The 12873-nt window shown below is 46.1% G+C and overlaps 1 protein-coding gene across 1 annotated transcript in view; it reads right to left on the bottom strand.

Annotated features, from left to right (window-relative positions):
* LOC309546498 (apoptosis-inducing factor 3-like) overlaps positions 1–12873 on the bottom strand; it is a gene marked incomplete at its 3' end in the record, with an annotated part of 218559 nt that overhangs the window by 57192 nt on the left and 148494 nt on the right. The window contains exon 14 of the mRNA XM_082246237.1: positions 11717–11793. Within this exon, the coding sequence (XP_082102363.1) occupies positions 11717–11793 (77 nt within the window). The remainder of the gene's footprint in view (positions 1–11716; positions 11794–12873) is intronic.

The raw sequence follows: 12873 nt of genomic DNA, 5'->3' as shown, positions 1-12873 counted from the left end.
CAAAATAAAATCATTCCTTTCCAATAGCCTCCCTGCTCCTTCTTTCTCCACTGCACTTAACTTTATTTGCTTTGAATCATCTGCCGACCACGGTTGCAGGTGCAGATCTCCAAACACTAAAACCCTTATACACATTCCTGGCAGCTGTGCAATAACTCCCAGTCATTGGGCAGCGCGGTCAGGTGACAGCGCTGTGCAATAACTCCCAGTCATTGGGCAGCGTGGTCATGGGACAGCACTAATCAACAAAAGTCTCTTTTTACGTCCGGGATTATAAAGAAAAGATCCTCATTTAGGCTGGGGAATGTGACTTGGGGACCCGTAAGTGACAATTTACACATTGCTTTTGGGTCAGTAACAGGAAGGGGAGGCCAGCAAATGGGGGTTCGCTGGTTTCCCTTCCCTCTTACCAGTGGCACCTATCTTATTGGTCCTGCATGCGTAATAGGAGTGCTCAGAGCCTGGGAAGCATGGTGGAGGTGCTCGTAGGGAAGGGCTGGGGGTTGTCCATTACCGGGGTGTATGGAAGCAATCTGACAACTGCAGAAGCACCAGATTATCTCCAACTGACAGCTGGCAGTCGGCTTGTCAGATTTACACACACCCTGCCGCTGGAAATGTGGGTAAAATCCCTCAATGCCACCAAGATATCCGCTACATCTGTGGCAGGAAAAGGATTAAGACTGGACTGGAAATCTACCAAGTTAGGGAATGTCTTGCTTGGCTGGACAGAAGCATGTGTAGGTCAAGAGATGGAGCAGGTTTGTTTCAGGTCAACAAGATGTGTTTGGGAGATCTTGCATGAAATTTGGGGAATAGGAAAAACCTTGAAGGAGGCTACTATGAGGCCTAGCACACTCATGAAGAATTTAATTGTAGGATGTTTCTTTGACCTTAATTTTTGAGCATGGACTCGGTTTGGTGTTGGTACCATGAACAGGTTTGAACAGAAACCTTTGAACCTGTCATGAGGGGGTATTGGCACAACCACTACCTGGGACAAGAGATGGTTTTTGGTTTATTTTGGAGAAATCCGTGAGGGGGTAGAATTTTGAATTCTATTTTGTACGCCTTTGGTACCACTGATTGAACCCACGGGTCTGAGGCCCAGGAAGTGAGGGTGCCCCTTCAATGAGAAGAGGGCTTTTGGTGGGCTTGCACTGAAAGGAAGGGGTGAACAGCTGAAGCCTAAATTTAGCAATTAGGTGCTCTGCATTTTGAGGAGTTAGAGGCTCCAGAGGAGGGGGATTTGGGAAACTTCCAATGTAAAGGATGTAAAACCTTTCCTCCTGTGGCATCTGAACTATTTAAGTGCCTCCTCAAAAAAACATCTGCCTTGAAAGGGTATATGTGTGAGGTGATTTTTACAGGCAGCTTCAAGTGTCCAGATTTTGAGCCAGATGATTCTACAAAATGTGAATCGAGATTAAGGCCATTCTGGAGATTTGCCTCATCACATGTTCTAGGGCATCCACACAAAAGAGCAGAACAGAAAGTAACTGCTATAATTGCTTTGTCAAAGCATGGTCCTGAAAAACAAGAACATGTTGGTGGTTCATTGTTCTAGTCTAGTTTTCTGCAGTTTGACATACTTAAATTGCAGCAAGAGCTGATTGTAGTGTTTGGCTTGCAACAGTAAAGAGAGTCTTTAAGAGTGTGTCAACTTCCTATCTCCAGAATCTGTACCAATTGAAGATATTTCTTAATTTACAATGAGATGTATGTTTAAGAGTAGGATCAACTACAGGAACAGACCACTTTTTGGTGAACTCTTTTTCCAATGGAAATAGTTTGGCAAAGATATTTGGAGGAGTGAAAATCTTTCCTGGAATGGGCCAAACGTCATAGATTGTTCATTTTATGTTTCATGAATAAGAAATATCTTTATAGATTTTGTAGGTCTCTTTGTACCCAAAGGCTTGGATTGATAGTGGAGAATTAAGTTAATCAATGGCAAGGCTTTAGCACACAGCAGCAAGTAGCCTCTCCACATTAGCATGCATGTTGCATGAAGCTCCCACTTCAAGTGTTGGGGAGAGAAAAATCTTACACAGCCGCCTCTCATATTGCCTCTATATCTTTATCATTCCTTTCTGTGTCACCCTCATTTAGGGCAGGCATATTGGATTTTAACTCAGGTAAAGACAGAGTAGCTGGAGAAGAGGCATGATAGCCTTGGAAAAAGATGGCTGTACTAAGGCCATTAGTTGTCCTAAGAAATGTGACATAAATACAGAAATTTCTGCTTTTGTCAGGTAGTATGCTTGTTGTGTGCCTGAGAGATAACTAGAATTGGATGCAGAGTCCAGTGGTAATATCAGTTCCTGCTCTGGTGCAAGGGAAGCATTGTCAATCTGAAGATGAATGTTGTGCAGAGCTTTGGGGGAGCGAATGTTTGCGTCCGCTTGGCCTCCCTCAAAGCTACAGGTGAAAGTAATACACTGTGGGGTACTAGACCATCTTGTAGCCAAGTCCTTATGGCAACAGACCGTGAGGAAGTGCCTGTGTACCTTTTAAGGGCTCCAGGCAGAATTGGCAGTAAAGTGTGGTATGCTGTCACACCTGGTGTCTTTGAGTCTTTGAATCTTAGGGCCAAATTTGAAAAGTTTGAATACATTCCAAATCCAACCTTGTTTTTTTAGTATATTTCAGGAGGTACAGGGTAACTCTTTTACCTGTTCACGACTCTGTTCACTCATGGCACTAAGTGCCAATGTAAGCACCCATGCAGGATCCAGTGCCTTAAGCAACATTACAGCATTGAGTACGGGTAGGGCTCCAAAGGTTTTACTGAGGCTGCACTGATCCAGATGCACTGCTTCTACTGTAGTATAAGAAGACAGTGAAAGAGATGGTTGAAGAGTTGACTGAAGAATACAACGATGAAATAATAAACTAGTCAAGCCAAGAAGTATTTTTCTGCAAGGAAGATGTCCAATGCCTTAGGACACTAGCACAAAATTGAGGATTCACAGCGGAGGTGGGGGTCTGTGAATACTTTGAATCTGTCCTGTACTGTAAGATTAAAGTAGAACTATAGGCAAACATTTTGGATAGAGTAAGGGTGGGTTATAGCCCCTATCTGATTTTTTTTTCGCCATCTATGTCCAATTGCAGAGATGTCCCTTCACTTCCAGTTCCATATCCAAACAGAAAGTGAGAGAAAACCCCTGGAAATTGAGGGAATTCCTTGGGGACTCCCAGGTCAGACTGCAATAGAAACAGACAAGCATTCTAATCCCTCTCCGCTCTATCATAAAAAAAATAAGTTTTGCCTTTAGCTATACAGATATATATATATATATATATATATATATATATATATATATATAGCAATATACTTGCCTATGTGATCTAGGTGACCGATTTAAAATGAACCTAGGCTCAGGCATCCGTTTCTGTAGGACATTGTGGGACAGGCTAGTTGTAAATACAATGCAGTTACATGGGAAATTCTGCTGTCATGCCTAAGTACTCTGTAGCTGCAAGCTATGATGGGCAGGTCTTCCTGGTTCTAGATCTAGGCCCGATACCCATTTTCATAATTTAGTTTAGTTCATAATTTATTGAACAGACACAGAAGTGAGTGGGATATGCTTCTGATGATTTCAGAATTCTGAAAAACTGGAAAAATGGATTTTGCTTAAGCACTGTCAAAACGAAGAAAGTTCCCTGCTACTTCTAATCTGCAATTATAATATTAATAAACTTTATTTTATATAGTCCCTTTAAAAAGATAGCTTTTTGATGTGCTTTACAAGGAAAACACAAGGAATACACAGGAAAGCATAAAGGAAAAAAAAGGGACAATTACAGTATATGCGGCTAAGCTGACCACAGACCACATCACAGGAACAGTGACACTAAACAATAGACTTATTTTCCAAAAACAAACAAACTATCTATACACCACTAAAATACTAAATATTGATTCCTTATATAGTACAGCGCTAACATCCAGTAAAGGATATAATAAAAACACAACACAGTGACTAATTACAGTGTTAAAATGACAGAATTACTTTTGTTTTGCAGTGCTCCTTTTAACACAATTACGGAAAGGCACGCACCAAGCGTGTATGCCAGTCTTGCCAAAGAAAGGCAAACACAGCTTGCATAGCACCAGGGGAGTAATCCTCCACTGCCTGTACCGAAGGTAGCTCCAGACTCCCTGGAGACTGAATGGATGATCACAGGAAATAAAAAGAAAAGACTGCACACAGTGTAAAATAAATATAATAAAGCATTGACAATTAAAATATACTCACAAAAGTACAGCAGACTGAGGGGACATTTAATAAAAACTGAACATTCTGGTGGATAATGTGAAGGAGATCCCCTTCACAATGTCCTGAGTGACACAGCGCATTCCTGCTGAGCCAGACACTGTAGGTGTATTGGTGCTGTGTGATCACTATGTTCTGTGAGTGGCTTGGAGCTGGCAGATCTGCCAGCTGCCAGCTAGAATTGAATTGAATTGTTTCACAGTATCCACCTGCATGTTCAGTGTTTACTATATTGCTGTACTTGTGTGACTACATTTTAATTGTCTACAATAAATGCTTTGTTATACCTACACTTTACAATATAAAGCCATTTTTTTCTGTGATCATCTATCAATCCTGTGTGGAGCTACCTTGGGTGAAGGCAGTGGACAATTACTCCCCTTGGTTCTGTGCAAGCTGTGTCAGACTGCTTGGTGAGTGCTTTTTATTAAGTGTGGTAAAAGGGAGCACGAAGGATCAAGATTGATTTATTTTGAAGAATCACAGGGTGATATAATTAGAGATAACTATTAGGAACCATATAAACATTTTTATTTTTTTTTTTAACATTCATACATTTTATTTTTATGTATTGTTTATTTTTTTAGACATCTTGGTATATTACTACTTTTGAGATTGTTATATGTTTTTTGAGAACACATAAAGGGATTTTATTTATTCACATTTGTATAAATATTGCTATTTATTTTTTAATATTGGCAATGTGCTCTGCTCTATACACACTACAAATCCCGTAGTCCAAAGTCCATTTTGGAAGCAAGCAAGAGATGGCGGCTACGTTCCTACATACGGCGAGATCATAGAGAACAACCATAGCCACCATCTAATAGGACGTTGGATTACCACAGCAAAAAAAAAAAAAAAAGAACAATTTGGAGATTTGGAGGTGGCTGAGACAAATAGAAGGTGGTTTTTGAGTTAAGAACACAAACTTGAATATATATTTTTTTAAACCAAAGTTCAGTATTACATTAAGCTATACCAGCAATTGTATGCAATAATGAGCATTATAATCAGCAATTAGAGCTCAATATCTTTCGGATACTTATCTGTTTTTCTAGCTGACACAATGGGGTTTATTTACTAAAGGCAAATCCACTGTGCACTGCAAGTGCACCTGGAAGTGCAGTTGCTGTAGATCTGAGGGGGACATGCAAGGAAAATAAAAAAATTGAATTTTTGTAAGAACTTACCGTAAAATTCTTTTCTCCGAGTCCTCTGACAGTCGCCGCCCACTCATACAGTCTTCACTACTGGGTATTGGTCTTATCCACAGGAGTAAGCTAGGCAGAAGATTTTGTTAGAAAACATTCACAAAACCTTGTATAGACACACCTACAGGGGGGCTGTCCCTCTGGTCCAATACCCCCCTGCTAGCAGCATTCCCAATTCAGTTTGTTAGCAAGCAGTATAGAGGTCCATGAACCCCAAAAGAGGGGTGGGGGGCGGCGACTGTCAGAGGACTCAGAGAAAAGAATTTTACGGTAAGTTCTTACAAAAATTCTATTTTCTCTTACGTCCTCTGACAGTCGCCGCCCACTCATACAGTCTTCACTACTGGGATGTCCCAAAGCAGTGTAGATGTGAGGGGTAGGAAACTTAACCGTCTAAAAGGCAACGCAGCACCCAGTTCAGAGAAAAGAACCTCATCTGAACCAGAAAAGTAAAACACTGGGTAACAGGAAAGCTCAACAGGAGCGAACAAACCCAGGTAACCAAAATAACCAAGGGGGAAAAAACCCCAACAGGAGGGGACCGGCTAAAAAACGCCATGTCTCCCCTAAGGCACTGCCGCACTCAGAACATTGCGGCCAAAGGAGGCACCTGCCGATGCCAAAACATCAAGTTTGTAAAATTTTGTAAAGGTGTGCACGGACGACCAGGTCGCTGCTTTGCACACCTGGGACACCGACGCCTGATGGCGGAAGGCCCAAGGCGCACTCACCGCTCTGGTAGAGTGCGCCGTGACAGGGAAGGGCGGAACCCGTTCCCTAAGCGAATAAGCCTGTACAATCGTCTGTCTGATCCATTTAGAAATGGTTGCCGCAGACGCAGCCATACCCTTACGAGATCCCTCAGGAAGGACAAAAAGAGAAACCAACTTTCTGAAGGATTCAGTAGACGACAGGTAAACCCTGATCGCCCGGACTACATCCAAGGAATGCAAGGCAAACTCCTTAGGATGCTTAGGTTTCGCACACAGCGAAGGCAAGACAATGTCCTCGTTGAGATGAAAATCTGACACCACATTCGGAAGGAAGGACTGATGAGGTCGCAAAACCACCTTATCCCTATGAACAACCAGGTAGGGGGAGCGGTAAGACAGGGCCGCCAACTCCGATACTCTGCGAGCAGATGTGATCGCCACCAGAAAGGCGACTTTCTGTGACAGCGCAGGCAGAGGAATCTCCTGGGTGTTCTCAAAGGGGGGACGTTGCAAAACGGACAGAAGCAAATTCAAGACCCAAGGAGGCAAGGGTGCCCTCCTAGGGGGAGCCAGATGACGCACCCCTTGAATAAAGGTGCGGATCAAGGAATGTGACGCCAAGGGGCGCTGGAAGAGAATGGCCAGCGCAGATAACTGACCCTTAATAGTGGTCAGCGCAAGACGCTGGTCCACACCAGATTGCAGGAAGGCTAACACCCTCACCACTGAAAAGGAGCGAGTATGGAAACCCTGCGATTCGCACCAGGCGAAATAAGCCTTCCAGGTACGATAATAAATCTTACCGGACGAGGCCTTCCTAGCCTTGAGTAAGGTAGGAATGACCGCCGACGAGAGACCCCGATCTCTCAAGACCTGGCTTTCAACAGCCACGCCGTTAAAGCCAGTGACTGTAAAGCAGGATGGAAGATCAGCCCCTGAGACAGCAGATTGTCTCGTAATGGGAGCCGCCAGGGAGGCTCGACGACCAGTTGTACGATGTCCGCGTACCAAGACCAGCCCGGCCAGTCTGGGGCCACTAGAATCACCAACCTCGTTTCCGAGGCCAACCTGCGAAGGAACCTGGACGGCAATTGAATCGGGGGGAAGGCATAAATCAGGCGATACCGATTCCAAGGCACTACCAATGCGTCCGAGGCGTCTGCCAGAGGGTCGCGCGTTCTTGCCACAAACCTTCCCACCTTTTTGTTTAGCCGTGACACGAACAGATCCACATCTGGGGATCCCCACCGCGCACAAAGCATCTGAAACACAGCTGGGTGTAAGGAACATTCCCCCTGGTCCAGGGTCTGACGGCTCAGATAGTCAGCCTGCCAGTTCTCCACACCTGGAATGTGAACTGCCGAAATCGCCGGGACCTGTGTCTCGGCCCAAGACAGAATCTTGGCCACTTCCTTGGCCGCCCGGGCACACCTGGTTCCCCCTTGGTGATTGATGTAAGCCACCGCAGTTGCGTTGTCCGTCTGCACACGCAAAGGGCGACCCTGAAGACAATCCAACCAACGGAGCAAACAGAGCCTGATTGCTCGCAGTTCCAAGACATTTATCGGCAGGGAGGATTCCCCATCCGACCAAGTGCCCTGGGCCGACAAGTTGCCCAGAACGCCACCCCAGCCCGACAGGCTGGCGTCCGTGGTGACCACAGTCCATAGCAACGGCCAAAAGGATTTGCCTTCCATCAGAGCTGGAGACTGGAGCCACCACAGAAGATCCGTTCTGACTTGGTGGCTCAAAGAGATCCTCCTTTCCAAGGAATGAGGACGTCTGTCCCACCTGGCCAGAATCTCCGCTTGCAGAGATCGTGTGTGGAACTGTGCAACTATCGCCTCGAAGGCTGACACCATCAATCCCAGGGACCGCATGTAGGTCCTGAGCGATGAGGACTCATTGTCCCTGAAGGACCTGACCTCGTTCTGCAGAGTCCGGAGTTTATCCTCCGGCAGGAAGACTTTTGCCTGGGCAGAGTCCAGAACCATCCCCAGGTAAGGGAGGCGAACAGAAGGAGACAAAGTCGACTTCTGAAAATTGATGGTCCACCAGAACTCCTGAAGCATCTTAACCCTGGTTGACAGATCGCGCAACAGGCACTGGAACTCGACCTTAATAGGAGATCATCCAGATACCCAAGGATTGCAATCCCCTGCGCCCGCAACAGGGCCAGAACCGGAGCCAACACTTTGGTAAACACCCTTGGAGCCGAAGCGAGACCGAAAGGCAACGCCACAAACTGATAGTGCTCCTCCGCGATTGCGAATCGGAGGTACCTCTGATGACCTTTGTAAATGGGGATGTGTAAATACGCATCCTTGAGGTCGATGGAAGCCAGGAAATCTCCCAGACTCAGGGAGGCCACCACCGATCGGAGGGACTCCATGTGGAATTTTTGAACCCGCACAAAGCGGTTCAGAAACTTTAAGTCCACAATTGGACGCACCTTGCCCTCCTTTCTGGGCACCGTGAACAGATTCGAGTAAAAACCCCGAAACCTGTCCCGATGATGCACCGGGACGATCACCCCCTGGGCGAGGAGATCCTGAACCGCCCCGTTGGAGATCTTGGAAACGATCTGGGGTTAAATGAAGATTTTAGGGAAAAAATCTGTCTGTTGGGCGTGATCGAAATTCGATCTTGTACCCTGACCGAATGAGTTCCTGAACCCATCTGTCCTGAATCTTGGCCAGCCAGGGCTCGGGGAAAACAGCGCAGACGTCCCTCCACCCCTGAGACGGGTGAGGGCGCCCCTTCGGGTCGAGGCGGGCTGGGCCGCCGTGCCAGAGTGGGCGGCTTTTGATTTTTCTGCCCAAGGCTTCTTCTGGCCACCAGAGGCCTTGAAGGATTTTCCCTTGTCTTGTGACTTGAAGGCACGAAAGGACCCCTAGTTAGGTTTAAAGGAAGGGCCCCGCTTACCGCGGAAAGACTTGCCCCTGGACACCTGGGGCAGGAGCGTGCTTTTACCTCCAGTGACCCCCATTCACCAATTCGTCCAGAGAGTGCCCAAAAAGGCGATTCCCAGCATAAGGGATGTCAGACACCGTCTTCTTGGAAGACTGGTCGGCCGACCAGCTTTTCAACCAAACGATGCGACGGATCGTCACTGCGACTGCAGATAAGCGTGAGACTAAAAGGGGCCTCATCCAAGGCCGCGTCACACAGGTATAAATAGCCTGAATAATTTGGTCCACCATCTCCAGAGTAGCAGGAGGGGCGGAATCAGCCACAAGGGTGCGTCTTAGCACCTTAGTCCACTCCACCACAGCCTGAGAGACCATTACTGAGGCGAACACGGGTTTCATCAAGGAACCTGCTACCAGATAGGAGTGGCGGGTAAGAGACTCCACCCACCTATCCGCCAGGTCTTGAAACACCGGAGAATCCTCCGCTGGCATCAAAGTGGCTTTATGTGTGGTCCACCTTAGGGGCCACAGTCCAGCGCGAATCCACCGGAGAAGCAAAGGGATAACGGTACTGAAACCGCTTAGGCACCACAAAATTGAGCTTTAAATTGCGCTATTGTTCATTCACTGTTTCGTGAAACTCAGCGGGACAGGGAAACACCTGAACCGATTTCTGAGCTTTGCGGGTCCCAAAGGAAGACCGCTTACCCGGCAGGTGGGGCTCATCTTCTAAATGTAGCGTGTCTTTAACAGAGCTAATGAGCGCAGACATTGCAGCGCGTTCCCTTGCTGACCCAGAGGGGGAATCCTCCACCTCCTCCTCCCCATCCGACAGAGGACTGAGATCCCTCAGGGGGTACACTGTCCGTGGCAAACATATCTGGCTTTGAATCAGAAGACCGAGAAAGCCTGGGCCTTTTCATAGAAGCCCGCTCAGACATCAACAGATCCACTTTGGACGCTAAAGTCGTAAGTGCAGCAGTAAGTGAGACTATTGCAGAGGATTCAGGAGTACCTGAACCCTCCACCAGAGCTGGGGGGAATTTGCTATCCTGGGACTCCATCAGAACACTTAGAGATTAAATGGAGCTGGCCCTTTAAATCGGCGATAACTGCGGTTCCCACCCCAATGAATAACTAGCCTGTGCTACTAAGCACCGAAAAGTAATAACTGCCAGCAGAGATATAAACCAGAAAAAAAACAGCAGAAAATCCCCCAGAAGTGTGCTATACTGTACCCACGCTGCCAGCTCGATCTGTGTGCCAGGAGAAAGGAAATGATGTCACGCCACTAGAGGCAGAACATAGTTCTGAGCCACAAGAAAATGGTTGCAAATGTATTTCTATGGGGGAGGCTCCGAGAAAATGGCTGCTGAGCACATGAGGAAACACATTTCCCACACTAAAGATAGCGCCCGAAGGGCGCCAAAGCATTACAGAAAATGGCTGCTGCCCTCGCAATGAGGCCAAACAGCCTGCCCACACCTGAAATGGCGGCCCCGCAGTTTTACACTGATTGTGGCCCCCACAAGCATGTCTGTACCCCCAAAACGTTGCACAAGCACCCCAGGGACTCCGGGACCTCCGCAAACCCCCCACACCGTGGCAAAACCGCTATAGCGCCCCCGCAGGGACCAGGAAGGGACACACAGGAACCGTACTGACAGACATGAGAGGGATATCACAGACTCCACATAGACTGCCATCCCCATAACAGAGGCCCCACATACACCCCCCGACAGATAATGGCATAGACAGAGGGGTAGCATGGTACTCACTGGTACAGCGAAAACGTGGGTACCGCTCTGTGACAGGAAACCTTCCACTCTGGGTGGGGGTGCCGTCAGCCGAACAGGACGCTAGCAACACGTGCCTGGCAGTTGAGACGTCCCAGCAAAGTAGCCACTTCGCAGGCTTGTCCCTGAGGACAGGGACAGGTCGTTTGCGAGGCCTGGGCGTACGCATAGCTGTAGTCTTCTGGAGTCTGACTAACTAAGCGCAGGAACAAATAAAAAGCTATCAGTGTAAAGAAAAATCACTTTTTTAGACATAAAAAATAATAAGAAGAAAGGCTCAGACTGCAACCCCAGCCAAGGGAAGCCTGCCTACTCCTAACTAGGCAAAAGACAAACTGAATTGGGAATGCTGCTAGCAGGGGGGTATTGGACCAGAGGGACAGCCCCTTGTAGGTGTGTCTATACAAGGTTTTGTGAATGTTTTCTAACAAAATCTTCTGCCTAGCTTACTCCTGTGGATAAGATCAATACCCAGTAGTGAAGACTGTATGAATGGGCGGCGACTTTCAGAGGACGTAAGAGATACAGCATTTTTGCTTGCATATGATTGGATGATAAAAATCAGCGGCGCTTCCCCTCATTTCAGATCTTCCCCTCAGCAACTGCACTTCCAAGTGCACTTGCAGTGCACAGTGGATTTGCCTTTAGTAAATCAATTCCAATGTTCTCTAGCACTCACTCATTTCATATAGAGCTCAACAATAAACTATGCATTTAGAAAAAATAATATACAAGACCTGAACGTTGAATGATCACAATCACTTAACATAATAATGCGCTGGTATGAACAGGTACCTGGTCTACATAGAGTGCTCCTCTAGAGTCCACTGCAATTCTGCTTCCTTTCAGGAAATTTGTCACAGGGACTACTCCTATATTTAAAAAAAAAAAAAAAATGTTAAAATATGATAAGAACACATGAACAATAACAATTCTGAACTGAGCATGGTAAAGAAACAGTAAACAATGTTATGTTATATGGCAAATATTTGCTTTTTTTATCTAGTTAGTTGTTATTAGTTTTCACATTTTTAGTTATGGATGATCTTAATATTCTCTTTAAAACTGAACAAACTGAATACTGCATGCTGACCGTCAATAGGCTTAGTTAATTTGAGCCTGTAATCAATTTTGAACTTTTAGAAGTAAGGTTTAAAACTAGCCAGAAAAGTCTTTCCCGTTTCTCGAATTTAAGGAATTTTCTTGCCTTTAAATTTCAAATCTTGGAGTAAAGTACAGGTCATAGACTGGGTATTCATAGAGCCTGGGTTATAGACGGTTAGTAGAACCTGAAGAGTATGTGAACTGAAGACCAGGTGGCAGCCTTAAAAAAACTCAGGAACAGAGGCTTCATGTCAGATTGGCCAGGAAAACCCCACCAATTTGGTAGAGTGAGCACATAAGGGTACTAGAGGTACCATATCCTTCAGACTATAAGTTCCTACAATGAGATATCTTATCCATCTGGTAATAGTGGACTTGGAAGCAGCATGTCCTTTTCAAGAGCCTTCTGGCATGACATAAAGGGAGCCTGTTTTTTTTAATAGAAGCTGTGGCTTTTAGATAGACTCTGAAAGCTCTGACGATGTCCAGATAATAGAGGGCAATTTCCTTGAGATGATTAGGAGCAGGGCACAAGTAAGGAGAGGACAATGTCCTCAATAAAGGAGTTGTAAAGGCAGAAGTTTATCTTAATGCACCCAATGGAAACACTGCAGAGAAAATTAAAAGAGGGCGCACCAACCTTTTGCTCTACCCAAGTGGTGTTTATCGAAGTAAAAAATGTGTAAAAAATATACTCACAAAACAAATCAGTCATAAAAACATTTCAAAGTCCACGATGGACACAGAGCAACCAGGTCACCTGGACTGGGTCCAGAAGGCCGGGGGACCCTCTTCCTCAGAGCCAATCTGTGATGTTGCATTGACACATTGGTCCTCTGTCTGGTCCT

This window comes from Pelophylax lessonae, assembly GCF_965119305.1.
Source record: "Pelophylax lessonae genome assembly, chromosome: 2".
NCBI classification, from domain to species: domain Eukaryota; kingdom Metazoa; phylum Chordata; class Amphibia; order Anura; family Ranidae; genus Pelophylax; species Pelophylax lessonae.
This window is presented reverse-complemented; position numbering and strand designations above follow the sequence as displayed.